The sequence below is a fragment of the Typopeltis vanoorti genome, chromosome 8 (assembly GCF_054136105.1).
Source record: "Typopeltis vanoorti isolate ZY-2024b chromosome 8, IOZ_Tvanoo_1.0, whole genome shotgun sequence".
NCBI lineage: Eukaryota > Metazoa > Arthropoda > Arachnida > Uropygi > Thelyphonidae > Typopeltis > Typopeltis vanoorti.
The window spans coordinates 69,003,841-69,025,856 of NC_143556.1; the positions used below are offsets into that span (position 1 = coordinate 69,003,841).

General features: G+C 37.0%; 1 protein-coding gene across 3 annotated transcripts in view; it reads left to right on the top strand.

The window, feature by feature from the left end:
- The window catches only part of Neurl4 (neuralized E3 ubiquitin protein ligase 4), a 646,806-nt gene that overhangs the window by 16,905 nt on the left and 607,885 nt on the right, over positions 1-22,016 (top strand). For 2 of the 3 annotated variants that reach the window (XM_090397278.1, XM_090397280.1), the window contains exon 3: positions 21,461-21,675. In XM_090397278.1, coding sequence (XP_090253404.1) covers positions 21,461-21,675 — 215 coding nt within the window. Of the gene's footprint in view, positions 1-19,035; positions 19,154-21,460; positions 21,676-22,016 lie in introns of those variants that run through there. The other variant, XM_090397281.1, reaches the window with a different exon arrangement.

The window sequence follows — 22,016 nt, forward strand, 5'->3', positions numbered from 1 at the left end:
TAAACAAAAAGAGAAGAGGAGACAACAAACAAGAGGAACAAAATTTAAAAAAAAAAGAGAGAGAAAAACAGGGTTAAAAAAAATTACTGCAATAAAAAGTTTAATTCGCAACACATTAAATGAAGTCTACGTTGAACATTTAGAAATTTAAAGTCAAAACACGATAATTTTAGTTATTTACTAGTAGAGACCTTCCTTGTATCCAGTTTTTTAGTAAGTTCTTTAAAATTAGGTGTGTATTTAGTCAAAGCAGTTCTTACAAGCTCGTTACAACCATGCCATGCGCACACTCACTCATTCCGTATCATTGCATTGGTCAAAGGTTGTGGCTCTTCTAAGTCTTACCGGAATTATTTTGCCTCCAAAAGGACGTGTAGTTGGCCATCCCTGATCTATTGTAACTATTCTTTGGTAGGATGGTGCTAAGGTAGTTGAGCTCTTGGTTTCTTTTATCTATATTATTGGAAATTCTATAAGCTCTATCACATAGAGAACAAATAATGCCTATTTTATGCACAGGGTGGTGATGAGATGGCATGCAAATATCATCCGGTGTTTGTTGGCTTCCAATACATGGAGAAATTGAGTGTTCTGCTCAGATATTCTTGATTTTTAAGGTTACACCAAAAGTTCATCACTAAGTGTGCCTTGAAAATTTTCTGTTATATTGAAGTTGCCTTACTAAAAGAAAACATAAATCACAAAGTAGGAGCTTTCTCAAATTGATAACCAGTCTTACACTCTTCATACAGAGTTATCTTCCTCCCTTCATATGAACATTCAGAACAGTTTAAATAGACTCACCTATGAAAAATCAGAGTCAGCAAAGAAAGAATGAAGAAAAAAACCCCACAAAACCTGATCATTAAAAAAAAAAAAAGTGTCAGTGACCTATTACCTGTTATAAAATAGTTCTCAATAAGTCCTCATGTACATTATCTGATTGTGAATTTCAGCTTCCTTTCACGAGGTTTCAACTTTACGATTAATTATGCATTTTCAAATAGACTCGGTGAGTGGAGAACAGGTAATTATTATGCAGGATTTCTACTATGGTAACATTGATTGGAAGGAGGAGAAGACACATGGGAGGAAGGAAATGGATTTTATGCAGTTACTAAGGGATAACTACCTGAGACAGCATGTAATGGAATATACTAGGGGTTCGAGAGTGCTCGATCTAGTAATTGCATCTGAGAATTTGACTATAATGAATATGACCACGTTGCCACTAATTGGTGAGAGTGATCATAAGATCTTGATCTGGGAGGTGACTAAATGTGTGGAATTTTCAATTAAGATAGGGTATATATGGAATTTCCAGGTTGGTAAGTATGACAAGCTTAGGAGATTGCTTGGATCAGCACCATGGCATCTAAAACTGCAAGGGCTGGATATTGATAGTTCATGGGAAGTGGTAAAGGAGTATTTGAGGGATATAATGGCTGACTGCATACCTAGAGTCTGGTTAGTAAATCAAGTGGGAGTTAAATGGATGAATAACACCATTAAGCTTGAGGTGCAAAAAAAGAAACAATTGTGGAGGGAATTTAAGGAGAAAGGTGACCTGCAGGCACACAAACAGTACAAAGCACAGGCCAGAAGGGTGACTAGTCTGGTAAGAAAAGCAAAAGCAGATTATGAAAGGAAATTATCAATGCCAGCTAAAGAGAATCCCAAACATTTCTTTCGATATGCTGCAAGTAAAGGAAAAAATGTATACGGCAGAATGATTTTAAGGAATTCCGATGGTAGGGAGGTAACTAAATCAGTGGAAATAGTAGAATTACTAAGCGAATACTTTGCAAGAGTATATCATCCAGGCAATGATATTGCAGGAATGAGGGAACCAATGGCTTATACAGGAATGGAGGCGAATAGTATATTACAGAACCTTAATGGGAATAAACTGTGGGATTGGATGGTATACCAGCTCGAGTCTTAAGTGAAGTAGCAAAGGAATTGTCAGTGCCCTTGACCATGTTGTTTAATTTAAGTCTCAGCTCTGGGTTAGTCTGAGGTGGTTGAAAGAGGGGGGGAAATAGTTCCATTGCATAAAAGAGGCTCCAAGACTGCTGCAAATTACCGACCGATCAGCATATCAGGAGTCGTTGTCAAGGTATTGGAGAAATTAGTCAAGAGCAAAATATAAGAATGGATAGATGGAAATAGGATACTGTATGGGGGGGGCATCATGTTTTTGTGAAGGGTAGATCATGCCTCAATAACTTGCTCACATTTTATAATACAGTGATGGCCGAATTGGATAAGGATAATGAGTTTACAACTGCTGGACTTTGCTAACGCTTTTGACAGGATACCACATGGAATTCTAATCAGTAAACAGTAATCAGGTTGATGAAGAGATATCAGAAAGTAGTTTATTCAGGAGTAGAATAGAAAAGAAGGCTGTGACTAGTGGTGTGCCACAGGGGTCTGTTCTTGGACCACTGCTATTTAATTTGTTCATTAATGATATAGGCAAGCATCTGAGAGGAACTGTTCACTTATTTGCCGATGATGCAAAGTTGGGTAGAGCAATAGTGAATACACATGATGTCAAAATTTTGCACGATGATTTGTATAGATTGGCAGACTGGGCTAAGGAGAATGAATGTCAGTTTAATGTGACAAAGTGTAAGGTTATGCATTTTGGAGTGAAAAGATTAGCAGCAGTACACCACATTGGCAGAACTGTATTACAGGAAATTGACAAATCCAGAGATTTGAGAGTGTTGGTGGATGGGGAGTTGAAGTTTAGAAGGCACATAGCAAACATGGTAAATCAGCTCATCAGATCACTTGCTTACTGAAGAATACTTTGATGAGCAGAGACAAGCAGGTTATTGTTCCTCTTTATCGAGCATTCATAAGACCCCATTTTGACTACTGTGCCCAGATCTGGGCACCAGGATTTCTTATTGATGGGGAGGAGGTAGAGAGGATCCAGAGGCAAGTGACCAAGATGGTAGCTGGTCTGTGGAATGAACCTTATGAGAACAGGTTGAAGATCTGTGGGTTACAGAAATTGGTCTGGTGGTGGGAGAACTAGCGGCCATCATGGAAACTGAGCAAGAGTGTAGTTAGCAAGGGTATTAGAACTAGGTTTTTTTACTTGGAGAGCGGTGAATGAGTGGAATAAGCTGCCAGCTGTTGTGGGTGCCATGCCTGTGAATGAGTTCAAAGCAAAGTATGGCAGATACTGTGTGAATGCCGGATAGTTCTTGACCTGATGTTTAGGGCCTTTCTTGATTAGTCTAAGGACTCCTTGGAGTTGCCCATAATAATAATAAATCACAGAATAGGATTCCAAAAGTAGATATTGTTGCAAATATAGGAAAAAAGCCTTCAAAGAGTTCCTGTAAATGTTGAATATTTTCTTTGCATCTAAACAGCCTCTGTACTTCTACAAGCAAAACCACCTAGTAATAACATTACATAATTAATTGAATCTAAAAATATTAATCAGGATAACAGATTCATAATCCTGAAAGATGACAGAGGCAACACAACAGTTTTGATGAGTACTGTAGAATACATAGAAAAAAAATGCAGTCTCTACTGAATGATACTGGATCATGGCTCAGCAAGTTATTTCCGTGATAAAACCAATAATTTGATTTAAAAAAACAACACATACTGAACTTGTTGGAAGACACCAAAAACATCCCATGTCAATACATCCACTTTAAGAATTGGAGTCCCCAAAGTACACAAGTAGGGCTTGCCACTGAGACCCATTGTTTATGGGTGTTCTCCAACTTCATTGCTATCCAAAAATCTAGCAAACCTGCTAAGCTCCACATCAGCAAAAAATCAAAAACAGCCTCTTTAGTTAAGAACATGTGACACTTCACTTCATAGAACACACCACAGACATCACAATAGAACTTACTGATCTGCTTGCATCTCTCGATAATCATCATCTGGCTGATGTGGATGAAATACCCAGCATCTTAGGATTTTTCATGGATCAAAACATCAGCATTCTGCCTTTCATCATGTAATTTATGCCATTAATCCCTTAATGGTAATTGTAGAGCCATTACTGGATTAACTGTCTTTGAGTGACCTTGTGTCACTTGAGTAACATGTACTGTATTACTTGGAACATTCTTTGTTTTTCGATTTTATATTTCAAATTTTTGCTGCACAATTTATTTATTGTTTCTTCCCAGAGACAAAAAACGAATTTGACATGTGTGAAAATAAACAATCTATCCTGAAATGACAACAGATTTGTCTTTGCAATGAAATTGTTTAGTGGTAGTAGTAAATTTGCTGTCTTTTCTTCATCAAATCAGTGCAATGGAACAAGACATTTATATTCTTTTATTTAGTGGTGATGTATGGAGTAATTACTTTGAAAAATTGCTAAATGAAACAATCAGTTGACAACACAGTGGTAAAAAATACTCAACAAGCATGCAATCAGGAATACATATCCATACTTGAAGTAGAAAAAGCCATCAAAAGCCTGAAATGTGGAATCAGAATGCTCAAGTATGGAGGTATGACAGTCTTATGGCTGCACTGCGTAGTTCAGAAGGGCTGGACAGAGGGATGAATTCCAAATGATTGGAATAGAGTTTTCTTACTACCTATATACCAAAAGGGAAATAAAACTGAATGTGCAAATTATAGAGGCATTTCCCTACTGAATGTGCCTGGTAAGATTATGCAAGTATTTTATTGAGAAATAGTTGAGGATTGTGGAAAGGAAGCTTGGTGAAGAACAAGCTGAATTCAGGCCAAACAAAGGCTGTCAGGATCAGATTTTCACTTTACGACAAATAGTTGAGAAATCATGGGAATATAACAAAGATTTATTATTATTATTCAGGCCTCCTTGGAGTCAAAGGACTCATCGCAGGAGGTCCTTCCTAAGAAACACAGTCTATCAAGACTCATCATGGGAGGTCCCTCCTAGGAAACACAGTCTATCATACCACTCCTTAAAATCATTGACCGTTCTTGCTCATGGTTCAACCACCCTCCATGCAAAGAAACCACTCCTCACCTGCTTGCTCACAGTTTCCTTTCGTAACTTCCAGGGATGGCCCCTTGTCATCACTCCTTCCTGTTGTTCAACCAAGCAAAAGAACCCTGTAACCACCTCTCAATAGTTACAAAGTCTCAATCATATCACCTCTGCTTTTTCTATCCACCAAACTCTGGTCCACATTCCCTCAGCCGATCCTCATAACTAACATTGTACAGTCCTGAAACCATCTTTGTTATCTGCCTTTGTACCTTTTCCACAGTTAATTTATCTCCTTCAAATCCTGGGGAGAGGCCTGTGTAGCTCAGTGGAAGTGGCGCTTGCGTCCTCTGCGCTTGATCGCTCGAAATTAGACCTAAGTTCAAGTCCAGTCGTCGACTAGCCGAGACTGGAGGAACTTTTCTAAGGCCTGTTTTCGACCGATTCCCAAGTAAGTCGATCTCTGGCACGGGCAAGCAGGTTTTTCTTCCTGGAAACTTGGGTTTTTCGTCCTGTAAACTCAAGAAAATTGACCGTAGTACTCACATTATTTCAGACAGTAACATATCCTGTTAGGGTTAGGTACCAAGAGATGGCAGCACTTGTTTGCCAGCCTCTTCATCGGTGGCTGCCTATCATTAGTGATAGACATGGGCCAGGCTATCTCGCATTGGCTACCGATGGAGATTGAACTGTCCACTCAGTCTCCAAATGCTAGATAGGGTATAAAGGCCTCGCCTACTCCCTATTATCAGGGAATAAAAGGCGTTAGCTGATTTTTTTTTTTTTTTTAAATCCTGGGGACCAAATCTGAGAACAATAGTCAAGTGTGGTCTGATCAGGGTCTTTTACAATGGAATGATAATTCCTTTATCTCTGCAGGTCAGCATCCTTCTCATTATTGCAGCAATCCTCTGTGTTACCTTCACCACCTTTGCAATATATCCCCTTGAATTTCAGGTTTCTGTCAATCATCACCCACAGAACTCTTGTCTCCCCTACTTCCTCCACTATAGCTCCTCCAATAGAGTATGCAGCATTCCATCGATGTGTTCCCAAACCTCAAGACCTTACATTTTTGCTGCATTAAACTGACACTCCCCCATTCATTTGCCCATCTGTCTAACTTATTCAAATCCTCTTGCAGGGCTACCACATCTGCACTATTACTAATAACCCTTCCCAACTTCACATCATCCGCAAACAACTGAATATCCTCCTACAATCCACTGACAATGTCATTGATATAAAGGTTAAACAATATAGTGTTGTGTCCCAGTTTACGATTTCTACTCTAATCTTACAAATTCCTTTTATCTATATTCTTCTAACTTCTATGCCCGAGATTTTACCAAAACTTATAAAAATATCTAAGTTATTGCTCCCAGTAGTACCCCTAATATTTTTATTTATACTGTGCCTTTTGGGATATTTAGTTTAGGATATTACATACATAAACAAGGAGAAAGAACTCAAATATATCTGAAAGTGTAACTATTGCAGTCGTGACACTTAACTCGATTCTCAACTTAAATTTTCCGCATGACTAAGTACAGTATTTTCAAGTGGTTATCAACTGCACCATTTATGTTGTCATAAATAGGGAGAAAGTCAATCTCGAATATATCTCTTAGTATTTAAATATTATTGCAGTCGTGACTCTTAATCTCTTTCCTCAACATTAAATTTCCCGCGTGACTAGGTACGATGATTTTAAGCAGTGCATTGGATTAGCAACATCAGACAACTCTTTTATCATTGAACAAAAGGTTTATTAAGTTTCTAAACATGGTACAATTCAAATACTAAACTAAAATACTTATAGACTAACATTAAATCATTACAAGCAATATTGCTATTATGCCGCCATACACATTAATTCATAAATTCACCTGACGTGAACAAATTAGATCAATTCACACTATCTGATTTTTCATACTGAAGTAGATTAACAAATTATTCACTGCTAACACATACTTGTGACATTTCAATTATTTTATACGTTACATTAGGCATTCAATTCTTAGGATACGTAATTACTTAATTCACACTATTCCGTTATACTGTTATTTGCACTAACACACAATTATGTCATTTAAATATCTTGTGCAATATAATAGACATGCAAAAATACCTTAGGACTCTTAATCATTCACAAATCTTTAACACTAGTCAATCTACACATAACACATTCTACCATATACTAAAGTCCTAGTATAACTTCAACAGTTCTGTATTGGAATCACGATACTTTTCACAGACAAATTTCTAGCTAACATAGGTTATGATTTACAGTACCTTTCTTGAGCTCTTCGTATGGGCCTTTATTCTTTTCCAAACGAACCTCTGGTATAACTTCTCGTAACTCTGGAATACTTTAACACACATATATTTGCTCTACTATCAGCAATGAGGACATCGATCTCTTTACAGCTTTCTGCTTTGAGTAGCTATCACTAGCGTCGAAACGAAGAAGATCCCTCCTTTTCTAGGACTCTATGGCAATTTTTCCTTTGCTTCGTACTCGGGAAAACGGGAATCGAAATCCCGCTCACTTTCGTTTCCGTGTTGTGACGAGGAGATATCACCCCTGTCGCCACTCAGGAAAACCCCGTGAACTCCACCGGAACCAAAACCAAACTCCAAGGCCAAAAGCGACTATCCAAAAAGAGTCTTCCCCAGGGGGTTACCAACTCTTTTATAGCCGCTCCATAACGGCACCTTTCCTTACTTCCTTTCTCCTCCTTCTACTTGTTTTTTGATCATCGACCAATTAGGGTGGCGTTTTCTCGCCAAACGTCATTTAATCGGCAAGCCCATTCTCAATGTTTCAATCTGAGGATTGGCCCTAAGCGATAGCTTTGCTTTTCTTGTGCTAGCCTGACTTAATCCCCTTTCAAACTTTTTCTATGAATTCTACTTAATAACTTAATCTCTCATATAACGTATTTTATGACTCACCCATTTCTACTTATTTACTTAACTCTCTCATTTTTAATCGTATCACAATATTAATCCATACTTTCCTTTGTTAGCTACTTATTTAGTTGGAATTCCTTATTTTAAGTCATATTACAATATTAATACATTCCTTCCTTTATCAGCTACTTTAACAACAATCCTTATGTTTTATACATATTACTGGATGCAAGAAATTTTCCATTGAATAATTCATTTTTTTTATGCAGGGGTTTTAATTTATGATATTTATTCTTCATGTTACACCATGATAGCTGAGAATACTATATTCCTAAGATATCAGGTGTAACAATAGGTCCCAGTTCTGAGCCCTGTGGGACCCAACTTGTAACCCTCTGCCTCCTTGAAAGTATCCCACCATACACAACTATCTGATACCTATCAGACAGCCAATCCTGAATCCAGTTGACCAACCTGACATCCAAACTCATTTGCCACAACCTAAATATCAGCTTATCATGTGGCACCCTGTCAAATGCCTTCGCTAATTCCAAGAAAATGGCAGTATATGCCTTTTCCTCATCTAATTTTCTTGTAACTTTATTATAAAAGGCTAGCATATTACTAAAATAAGAGTGCCCCTTCACAAATCCATGATGACTCTCACAGATAACATTACCTTCATCTGCCCAATGCGGTATATGGTCCGTAACTAATTTCTCCAAGATCTTAACAACTACTGATGACACACAAACTGGCCTATAATTAGACACTTCCAGTCTGCTTTCGCCTTTATGCAATGGCTATCTTACCTTCTTTCCATTCCCTGGGCACCTTTCCCATAGCCAGACTTTCATTGAAAAGCCAGATCAAAGGAGCTGTCAGTTCTTTAGCACATTCTCTCAAAACTCGTGGTGAAATACCTCTTGAAACTCACACAGCTTTACTGACATCCAGAGTACTCAGTATTTGGAACACACTCTCCTCCTGCACCTCTAAACCTCGAACCTGCCCTATCCCGCTAGTATTAAAACTGACTCCTCCAGGATGAAATACTCCAATAAAGTGTTCATTGAACAATTTCACTATGTCCTCTGCATCAGTCACTCTATTCCCATTTTTATCCCACAATGTCATTCTTCCACAATCATTACTCCTCCTACTGGCCACATAGCTAAAAAATTCCCTAGGATTTTCTTTGGATCTTAGGGCCAATCTCTTCTCATATTCCAGTTTCGCTTTCCTTACCATACTAGTCATTCTCCTGGCCTGTGTCTTATATTCTTCATGCATCTGCTCTTCACCTGTCTCCTTATATCTCTTCCATAGTCTCTTTTTCGCGCGCAGTTCCTGTTTAATATTGTTTGTTATCCACTTTACTCCAAATTGCGTCCTCTTCTTCACTTGTGGAATACAGCTTACTATTGCTGCTAACAAATATTCCTTCACAATTTCCCAAGCACTAATGATATCCTGACTTTCCAATTCCTCCCTCCATGAAACTTCCCCAAGTTGAAGTCTAAGACTATTATAATCACCTGCCTTATATTGGGTTGGCAAGTAAGTTTGTTCAGTTTATGCATTAGTACAAGTTTATGCTGCTTCACCTGTCGCTATTGTTGTGCTACCGCACAATGCTATTGTGCAGTTGAAAGGCGACATTTCACATAAGCTTTCAGTGAATTTTCATTCGGCCTACTTCAGTTGCATATGTGTGTGACATATTTTTAGAAATGGAAGGAAGTAATGTACATTACTGGCATATTTTGCTTTTTTATTTCAGAAAAGGCAAACGAGCTGCTGAGGCCCATAAAAAAAATATGCAGTGTATATGGGGATGGTGCCTTAACAGAATGCGTTTGCCAAATTACGCTCTGGAGATTTCGACATCAGTGATGCACCTCGTGCCAGTCGCCCGACCAAAGTTGATTTGTGTGTTATGAAGGATATCGTCGACAAAAATCCGTCACAAACAGTATGGGAGATTGCTGCAGTACTACTGAACATATCCCATACAAGCGTTGAAAACCATTTACACAAGCTGGGATATGTTTCAAAACTCAGTGTTTGGGTGTGCTGCATGAATTGACTGAGGCCAATATGACTGCTCACATATCTGTGATTTGTTGCAACGTCGCCAAGAAAATGACTCATTTTTGAAGCCGATGATTACGGGAGATGTAAAATGGGTTGTGTATGATAATGTGGTATGTAAAAGATCATGAGGGCACAAGAGCGAACCGCTGCAAACAACCTCGAAAGCGAGATTGCACCCAAAGAAGATCATGCTCTCTGTGTGGTGAGATTATAAAGGTGTTGTCCACTACAAATTGTTACCGTCAGGCAGAATGATTGATTCAACTGTCTATTGCTCACAGTTAACATGACTGGCTCCTGCAATTAGCACAAAACATCCTGCATTGGTAAATTAGAAAGGTGTTGTCTTTCACCACTACAACACCAGACCCCACACATCGTTAACAACCCGGAGTAAATCGTTACATCTTGGCTGGAATGTTTTGCTGCATCTTCCGTATTCACCGGACCTGACATCTTCCCATTACCACTTATGGGAAGATGTCAGGTCTGGTGAATACGGAATTCCGATCGTTGCAGCATTCTCTGAACGAGAAAACCTTCGCTAATGAGGAGGCTGTCAAAAGACACCTGGATCAGTTTCGCCAGTAAACCTCAGGAGTTTTATGAATGCTGCAAAATGAAGTTGGTGGACAGATGGCAAGAGGTCATTGATAAAGTGGGTCAATATATAACTGACTAGTAGTATTATATATATTAAATAAAATGTGTTTCATTCCACTCTGAAAAACCGAACGAACTTATTTGCCAACCCAATAATTCCACACACATTCCCTTCTCTTTGATACTCCTGCATGTCTATTCATCTTCCAAGTCAAAACCACATGGTCACTCTCTCCAACTGGTGGGAGAGATGTCATCTCAGTTATTATCAACTCTTCTGATGCTATGACCAAATCCAAACTCTTGAACCTCTTGTTCCCTCTATTACATGTTGCCTAAGAAATTTGTTCCTCAAGAATTCTAGAAATTCCATTCCCTTATTGCTACATGCATCTTCCTCTTCCCAATTTATGCTGCTGTAGTTAAAATCTCCCATAACAATCATTTTTCTTGCACTTGTGAAGCTCAACTGTCTAAACATCTCCTAGTCCCCACCCTCTGTGCTTCTTTGTTTGTAGCAACACCCTACTAAATATCCTGTCTTGGCCCATCTCTACCTCACACCATATGCTTTCAAAATCATTAGTGTCACTGCCTTCCAGAGCCTCCACTCTTAGAGGAAATAAGTTGTCACTTATCATAAGCAGTACTCCACCACCACCATGCTTTCCCTTCCTATCCTGCCGAAAAATCCTATACCCTGCTACTTCTATTCCTGTTATTATAACCTCTTCTGTCAACCATGTCTCAGTGATCCCAATAATCTTTGGCCAGGCTGATGCTATCAGCACCACCAATTCCTCTCCTTTATTCCGGATACTCCTGGCATTAGTATAAAGCATAAAAATGCCACTCTTTCTATACCCAGCATCATCCCCTCTAGACTCCACTGGGCTCGGCGTTACCTGATGTCATCCCCCTTCTCCCAAGTACGCATTCCCACAAGAGGCCACCCCTGCTACTATCCACCCTGAGCATTTTAGTTTCCCTGCATTGACACACCGACTCATTCAGAACAGCAATTTTTCCAGATGCTTACGTCCTTCCTCATTCAAATGCAAGCAACCTCTCGCATACAATTCCTTTCTGTCCTCGAATGCCCTCCAAGCATCCAATCCTCTCTTCTGACACATTCTAGCTATTATGTTATTCAATATTATTGCTCTTCCTCAGCTCGTCACTATCATACCTAGGCAACATGCACACTATCTTTGCTCTCTGCGTCTTCTTTCGTACAACCTCAAGCAAGAATTTCATATCTCTCGCTGCCCAATTTACATTACCTCTCAAGTCATTTGTTCCTATCACAGTCATCTCATCCACCCTTTTGCCTCTCTTAATTGCCATAGCCACACTTTTTATCGTTCCTCCAGGCAAACTCTCCTCATGCATCCTTTCTTGAACACCACGGATCATTGAGTTCCCATACATTACACCTGTTAATACCCTGTTCCTCGATTGCTCCCATGCATCCCCTCACGCTCTCTCCTCTAACACTTTCTCTCTGTGTTCCCCTACTTACCTGCCTTCCTGACATCACTCTATCCCTGGTTCCAGTGTTCCCTTGCATTCTTTTCATTCCCTCTCTCCTACTGTTTCCATTCTCTCCTCTTCTATCATTCCCATCTCTCTCTCATTCCCTCTGTTCTACTCTTCCTATTGTCTCCTCTTCTACCATTCCCATAACTCTCTCTCACTCCTACTTTGCCTTTCATTCGTCTTTTCCATTCACCTAATCTCAGCTTTCACACTTCTCATCTCATTCCCTAGACATTCCACCTGCTCTTTCAGCTCATCTATCTCTCTCTGCAAGTCAGCCATTCTTATTTGCCATTCATCCTCCCAATTGAGACCATCTCCGCAAACTTCACAAACCTTCAACCTTTCCATACTCCCCACTCCCATTATTTTATAACTCCTATATTTAAGTTTTGTAGATCTGGAAAAGGCATATGACAAGGTACCAAGAGCAAAGCTATTTAAAATGCTACAGTTATATGGTGTCAATGGGGCATTATATCAAGCAATATTTAGTCTTTATTTGAGTTGTAATTCAGCAGTTAGAATTGAAGGAAGTACAGAAAGATGGTTTAGTTTTAAATATGGTGTCAGACAAGGATGTACATTATCCCCTCTGTTATTCATTATCTATATGGATCATATTATGATGGAAAGTGGTATTAAACCTGATATCAAAATTGGAGATGTTAATCTCAGCTCTTTACTTTATGTGGATGATATTATATTTTTAAATAAATCCAGTACAAGTCTGTAAAATTTCCTGACTAAATTTAATAACTGTTGTAATAGGTATGGTATGAAGGTCAGCAATAACAGATAGAGACAATGAAAATATCAACCATTGTGAATGGAGAGCCTATAGAACAAGTAAAACATTTCAGCTATTTAGGCACAATTTTTAGTGAAGATGGTAAATTAAATATGGAAATAGACAACAGAATCAACAAAGCTGGTATGGTAGGAATTCAGCTGAATAAATTTATATGGAATAAGAGAGAAATTAGTTAAAACACTAAATTAGCTGTATACAAGACAGTGTTCAAACTCATTTTAACTGGGAGCTGGGTTAGAAATAAAACATTTGACCAAAGACTAGAGACTACAGATATAAGAGTCCTGAGAAAGAGGGGCATGAACAGATGTCATCAGTTGCAATATCATATTGTATCATATCAAAAATGAGGACATTAGGAAAGAACTTGACATTGTTAGCATTCAGGAATGTGTTAGAAGAGCTAATCTCACATAGTATAGTCACTTAAATAGAATGGGAGAGGAAAGATTAGCAAAATAAGTGTTCTCTGCCAGGTTGACAGGAAAAAGACCAAGAGGAAGACCAAGTTATAGGTGGATTGATACAGTAAAAAGTGCCTTAGAAGACAGAAATATAAGATCTGATAATGTTACAGATAACAGATTTGGAGGGAAATTGTAGATAGTACTATATGAAAAGCTTACATCATGCTATCATATCCTGTACATCCCTTGAGGGTACATGTCAGGAATTGATGATCATTATTTTTGTGTAATTTTCAAATGCTTGCTTTGAAAATCATTATGTTAAAGATTTATATTTTTTTAAAGTCACATTTATTAAAATGAATATGAACTTTTGTTTTCTTTCCTTGGAAAATACCATTAGGTAGATTCAAAAGATATATTTCAGTGATTACACCCCATTTTTTATTATTCAGTTATACAAAATACTGAAATAATAGTTCCCGACAAGTTTTGTAAATCGTATATCTTTTACCGTGTGCCTTTAATGTATGGGATCATGACTGTTTTGTTGTAGTTCTCTGTGGTGGATAGTGGGAGGGGGTTTCTTAGGAGCATTTAGTATTTTGTTTATCTTATGAAGATTTATAGCCATTGGCCAAGAAGGTGTGGCATAAGTGAGTCAGTTCAGCAGCATGAGCATTGTCATTGGAACAGATTGCTCTTGCTCTGTGGGTTAGCGTTTTTAAGGAACCATCTGGAAGACATGTGATTAGTGTATCCAGGAAGGGCAGACAGTTATTAGCTTCTCGTTCTTGTAAAGTGGATTTTTGGATGTTGGCTATTTAGATGTGCTAAGAATGTATCCAATGTGCCTGGGCCATGTGGCCAAATAGCAAGCACATCATCAACATAGCGTAGCCAAAGTGTTGGTTTGAGAGTGGTTGTATTGATAGCTAGTTTTTCCAGGTGTTCTATGTAGAAGTTGGCTAAAGAGGGAGAAAGGGTGGGGGGAGCCCATGGCTGTCCCATCTAATGGTTTGTATATTTTCCCTTTCCATGTGAAATATCCTGCATGTATTGTGAATTTAAATAGCTCAAATATATCAGGGACAAAGTGTGACTTTAGCAGATCAAGTGTTTTGGATAGTATAAATAGTCTCACATACAAACTGGCTAGACATTTAGCTGATCTACTAGCCACTCTCACGAACAATTCTCCCTCCTTTGTCAAAAATTCTTCCCACCTAAAAAGTATTTTAGAACACCATACCTTAAAAAGTTCAGACATAATGGTGAGGAGACATAATATCATCTCACTATTCACAAATGTACCATTAATTGAAACCCTTGATCTACTAAAGTCACACTTTCCCCCTGATATATTTGAACTATTTAAATTCACAATACATGCAGGATATTTCACATGGAAAGGGAAAATAGATAAACAATTAGATGGGTCAGCTATGCCCCCCCCCCCCCCAGCCAACTTCTACTTAGAACACATGGAAAAACTAGCTATCATTGCAGCCACTCACTCTCAAACCAGCACTTTGGCTGTGCTATGTTGACGATGTGCTTGCTATTTAGCCACATGGTCCAAACATAACTAGTACCTGCTTTCTCTCTCTTTTTTTTTTTTTTTAACATAGAGGGTGCCTAATTAGGACTTTAGTCTTTGTGTTGTTGCTACAATTTTTCAAACTAGTCCCATTATTACACCATGTTGTTGGTCTCACGTACTGTGACAAACTGTGTTTTGTGCTCTGAAGATGCTGGTTATAACACCAGCGAAATATCAGCAATAAGTTAATAAATAATTATTTACTTATCTTTCTGTGTTCTGATATATTACTGTCAAAATTAGTCAACATACTTAAGTGCATGTTGTGAATGTAAACACGCTGAATCAGTTTAAGGCATGGCTGGATGAGCTTTTGTGTGATAATGTGTACCTCTCAATGGTGAAGGTTTGTATTTGTAACTTAATACATTCTTAATCACTTGGGAAACTTTTAAAATTATAAAACATAAAATGTCAGTTGATATAAAATAATAATGAACATTTTTTTTTTAAAATGATATTCAATATCAAGATGAAGCCTTTTACACTCTTTTCTTCACTTGTTAATTAGCAATTTTTATAATAGGTATTATTCTGTTTATTTCAAGTATATCATGGGTGTTTCTTACATGTCAGACCTTTTTTTTTTAATTTATTAAAATATAATAAATATAGGTGATCCTCTACTTATGAACTTTCAAGATACTAACAATTTGTACTAATAAATTGTGACCCACAGTTCATTTAACGAACACAGAACCTCACTCTTCTGAACATATCATGCTACTTGAAGTTCACCAATACGTTGATAAGTTCAACAATATATCTTACGAAAAAAACAAATTCAATACGAACATATTTCAAAGAATGCATTATGTTCATAAGTTGGGGTTCTGTACTTATTATTTTATACCTACTAGGAAAACTAAAACTTTATAAGTTTGAAAATTATTGATTGCTTGCAAAAGTTACAAAGTATAATTTGCTTTAATGTGCTTGATTTATTAAGAAGATTTGCCCCCCCCCCCCGTGTGTGTGTGTGTGTGAGTGAGAGACCTGAAGTAAAACTTTTGGTGGTTGTGCATAACAGGAGTCAGTACAGAAAGATTGCATCATGCCTTGATTGCTGGAGACTATGATTTCAAAAATGTAGTAAACCATTATGAGAAAGAAGCCATCATATAGAGGTGGGTATTGTTCTGATGGAGTTAGCAGTTTGATCTATAGTCATATGAAGTGTTAATTGTGAGGGAATGGTTCAGAGGCGGAAGTAATGCTTAGACATTAGTGAAGTTTGAATTTGCACTAATTTCAAAACTTCCAAGTGATGGTTATTTTACATCAAGATTCTCTATGGCTCATTCAGTGACAATATAGTTCCTTGATCAAGAAGATCCTTGTTTGAATCTTGTCTGGGTTTCAAAGACCTTTATTAGAGTGTTTTTTCAGCTGAAGGTAAGTTAACTTGTCTCATATGGAAGTGGCAATGAGTTTTTTTTATCCCCCAAACTAGCCAGAAGAAGAAGAATATGTGCAACTTATAGTCATTACCCTACCAAGCTACTTGATGCAGTTGCTTCATGAGATCACTTGAAAATGGTATACAAAAGGTACTCATCTGTTTTAGTTTTCTTATAAACTTAATTTGAGTTTACCAATACTTGTCATCTGTTTTGGTGATGACTGCAGGTGGTACTGTATAAAAAATTAAAAGGAAGTAGAAAACCAAGAAAAATGCATAACTAGAATTAGAGTAAGGATTGAAACTATAATGTAAAATGTTAATACACCCCCCCCCCTCAAAAAAAAAAAACCATTAAAAATATAATCTGATAGCTAAAAGTGAATACAATCTGTATAAGCAAAGTTTCATTTTCTAAAGATTGACTAAAATATCAAAAAGCATTTAAGATTAAACACAGCAGTTCCAGATATTAAGGGATTGTCCAACTCATAGCATCCTCCCCATGTAAAAAAACTCATTACCTGACTAGGATGACAGTACTATTTAATATGTTCATCTCTTTCCTCTCCATAGGCATGGATATTAAGTAGGTGCTGTTGAAAGTGTTAAAAATAAACCTTAGGAAAACTATACTCGATATTTGCAAAATTATAATTAATGCTATTAATTTTCTATAGCATAATCTTCTACTATGAATAGATGTTTTTGATGAGATAGTGTAATTGACTGCTTTACTGTATTATCTCTGTCCTTGACAATGCTTTTAGTTAATGTTGGGTGAAATATGGATTAAAATATTCATATTCAATTTTTTTACTTGTGTGTTGTGAATAAGCCATTGAAATTTTTAATGGCTTATCAAAAATTGGGGGTGCTTAAGGGTCAAAGCTGTATAACTAAGAGGAGACCTCCACATAGCCTTTAAAGGAATGCGGAGAACTGACCAGGGCTTTTGACCTAATGTCCAATCCTCACCTTCTCGTGGTGGGTATCTACCTGGATACTGAACAAACGAGGATGAGCTGGCAATTTGGGATTTAGCCGACCAAATTGTATTCTTATTGGCTTAAACCAATATACAAAATGATGGTACAACATGACAAAATTTCATGCTGGAAGGGGCGTCGCCCAGTTAAACAAGGCCCCATTGTTTTTGCCAGAGAACTAGGGCGAACAGCGAAAAGTCAGCTACTGGAACAAATTTGAAAGCACACCCCAACTCAACGTTACCAGATTTAAAGATCGGTACTGTCAACATAAGAAGCCTGAATGACAAAGAAATGGAGCTAGCTGAGGAATTAGATAAGTACCAGATCGACATAATAGGGGTGACTGAAACAAAAGAGACAAAAACTGGTGAGATCTTTCTGAGCAATAAATACAAAATGTTATATTCAGGAAATGACAATCAAGGAAAAGAAGGGGTAGCCATAGTATTCAACACAAAATACGAGGCTAATCTTCTTGAATGGCAGGCAGTCTCAAGTAGAGTGATGTGGGCAAATATCAGAATGGGGAACTGGACAATGAGACTTATTTGTGCCTATGGTCCCATAGAAGGTTCTACTAAGGTAGAAGTGGAGGAATTTTTTGATGCTTTAGAAAAAGCAACTGACACAATGAAAAAGGAAAAGTTGGTCCTTGTTAGGGATCTAAATAGCAGAGTAGGAAATTATCGTGAGACATACAAAAATATTTTGGGAAAATTTGGAGAAAAGAGCAAAGCTAATAATAATGGCAAATATTTGTTGGATTTCTGCTCAGGACATGGACTGGTTATTACTAACACCATGTTCCAACATAAAAATGTGCACAAATTCACATGGAGAGAAGAGGCAAGGAATAAGAAAGTCTCATTGACTATGTTATTGTTGATAGTGATGTTTTCTCCCTGGTGCAGGACACCAGAGTGTACAGAGGATTTGAAATTGGAAGCGATCACTATTTAGTCTTGAGCAGGATGAAATTGAATTTCATATTGAAAAGAATAACATGTAAGAAAGTTTTAAAGCGAATAAAACAGCTCTCAGATGTGAACTGTAGACTGAAATACACAAAGATTATTGAAGAAACAATGAAAGAGTTTGAGAACAGGAACCAAACCTTGGAGATTCAGTGGCAAGCCTTGAAGAAAACCCTGATTGAGACATTTTTTAGGATGTCCTGAGTGGTGTGAAGTAAGCAAATTACATGTTGACGGTTTTTAGATATCACCAGCATTAATGTAAAAGTAGCCTCTCTTCACTGGTTGCTGTTTATAATTAATAATACTCCAGGGCCAGTTATCTCTGATTGGCTACCATTGGTGATTGAACTATCCTTTCAGTCCCCAAAAAGTTAGATATGGCTAAAATAGCATTGCCTACCTACTCCGTATAGGAAATAAAAGGCATTCAATGATTTATTTCTTTATTTTATAGAATAAAACATTAAAAATAACACAATTTTTTACTTTTATACTGGTAACCTATGATGTGGGCAATATAATTTCATATTGCCAGGATTTGCAAAGAACAGGTGCATTGCAGTTTGAAATGGTTATAAAATTGTTTTATTTTAACCAATTTTGTTCATTAGAATACAAAAAAAAGTAATTTCCTTCTGATCTTGTTTGATATTTTTTCAACTTTTTGTTCTTAAGGTTTTGCCTTTCAAAAAAGGTAGCTTCTGTAATCAAAAGGAATGGTCATCCAGGGCATGTGTCAGGTGAACTGATTCTAGAAGAATGCATTCTGGCTCAAAGTCTTTGTCATAATATGTTTCTCCTTCATCTTCTAATTTACAGGTATATTTAAGTTTTCAAGATGTCAAGTATATACAGCTTTAACTTGTACAAGTTCTAACAGTTCATTTTCTCATTCAGCTCAAGAGTAATTTCTCTGAATGATTTTGAATTTTTTGTATACAGCAAATGGATTACAACAATTAGCTATACAAATGAAAAAAAATTTTCATATACTTCTAGTGACATTTATAGTTGTTTATAATTCTACTTACACATGATTGATGTGTTACTAATGTTTAACTGTTGTCACTTAATTCACTGTCATCTGTTAATTGAGGTGATCTAAAATAAACAACTCTATGATACTCATTAACAAAAAGACTGATAGAACACTCCATTATCACATTGCTTACAAATATGTCCTCTTTACATATTTGTAAGCATTGTTAAACTGGTTATGAATGATTTTTTTTTTACACAGAGGTGGGAATGAAACATGACAGACTATTCACTGAATGCTTTTTAAAGAGAGACTAGTATCACCCCCCCCCCCCCCGTACTATATGCAGTACCATACACGAATTAGCATCTATTTGAAAACCAGTTAACAAGTCCTGCGAAACTATTGCAAAAAAAAAAAAAAAATCTACCCCAAAACATAACACTCGACAAAGATGACTTATTAGTCAGTTTTGATGTTTCTGCCCTTTTCACTAATGTCCCCATCAATGACACAATTCTCCTACTATAGAACAAATTTCCGCCCGACATTACGGCCCTCTTTGCCCACGTACTAAAGTTCGGTTACTTCGTGCGGCAAAACAAATTCTACCTACAAAAAGAAGGTACAGCCATGGGCTCACCACCATCCCCCCCCCAATCGCTAACTTCTACATGGAAACCTTTGATCAAAGGGCTCTTGATTCCGACACGATAAGACCGACAGTCTGGCTTAGATACGTTGATGACGTGTTCATGATCTGGCCGCACGGGTGACAAATGCTAAACACATTCCTCAGCCACCTGAACAAACAACACGAACGCATACAATTTACCATCGAAATCGAAAACCAAAATTCGCTCCCGTTCCTAGACACACTAGTCACACGTCTTCCTTCAGGCAGTCTATCCTTCACGGTCTACCAAAAACCGACACACACTGGCCAATACATGCATGCTAATTCATATCACCACCCATCACAAAAATATGGAGTCATTAACACCCTTAAAAACAGAGCCACAACTATTTGCTCTAACCAGCAAGTCCTGAAACAAGAACTAAAAATCATTAGTGACACATTCATAAATAATGGCTATAACAAAAATACTGTTAATAAAATACTCTATAAAACTACAACAAAAACGAATCTAGATTACAGTAAAACCATAGCCATCCCATACATTAAAGGGTTATCAGAAAAAATCAACAGAATCCTACAACATTATAACCTCAATGCCAACTTTAAACCACCCACTAAACTTAAAACCATATTCAACTCCTCTAAGGATCCTCTCCTCCCATTAGCACATCCTGGAGTCTATTGCATCCGCTGCACCTGTAACTTACCGTACATTGGTGAAACAGGATGGACAATCCCTATATGCAAGAAAGAACACATTAAATATAACCATTATGGTGAAGCAGGCCTCTCAGACCATGCACTCAAATAAATCACTGATAAATCACCCAAATATCAACAACAAAGATGGCATGAAAATTCCAAGGATCTGGATGGCACACATTCAGCCTACCTAATATGAAAGATCCAGCATAAGTCAGGACTCTAGCCAATCCTTAGCTAGTATTAGAAACCATTCCATACCAACGCTGGAATGATGTTAATATATGTATATAGTAGACAACACTAATAATAGGACTCTAGTGTTGATGTATAATTTTTTTTCATTTTTTTTATTTATTTTTATTTTATTTTATTTTTTATTTATTTATTTATTTTATTTTTTTCTCACCAGAGGTCAGGCCAACAATTGTTGTAGCGGTTTGTCAGTGTCTTTAGCAAACCAGTTTGATTGTAGTATGCTCCAGAAGATGACCTTGACATAAAGGTCAAAATGTCGAATGTAGATTTTAGTTATATTAAACTAAAGTTTTTATTCAAACACGGTAGTTGTCTCCATAATTTTCAAAAATGCATTTGGATCACCGTGTAAGCCTAAAAGAAAGGATAACTTATATTCTCATTTTGTTTTGGTTCTTAAAGATTTGCCCCAATAAAATGGCACCCCTGATTAAATGGTGGACCAATTAATTGGAATCTACTGTGTGTTTATATATGTATTATTGACTTTTAGTATAACTTCTAATATTTCTGACATGAAAATAGTAATCTATCTACTTTATTATAGGCATTTCGTCTAATAAAATTGCCAGTAGTGATACTTTAGGAGCCTGCAATTATAATAATGCAACTACAGATATTTTGAAATTCCATGAACGATGTGGGTCTATGGTGAAATTATCAAATGGTGGGCGTACTGCAGAACGAAAAAGACCTGTTGATGAATTTAATAATGGTGTAGTTATGACTTATCGTCCACTAAGAGATAATGAGTTGTTTGAGGTATTTAAGATATCATCCTTATAAAAGTAAAATAAAAAAGTATAAAGTTAACATCTGTTAATAGTTTCATTTTATATTGTGCTCATGGTTCTATGAAGTATATTAAATTTACTTTTCCTTTATATAACTCAAAGTGTTTTTAGCATGCTTATCTTGTGAAAAATTATGACTAATTTTTTTTTTTTTTTTGAACAACATGTTCAGAACACTTTGCTTTCATTTATTTATTTAGTTAGTTATTGCCTGCTTAATTTAATAATTGGTGGGTTATTTATAGCCTTGCAGTTCAATCCTTGGAGAGACTTCCTAGCAAATAAAGAAAAAGGGGAAAAGACCTGGAA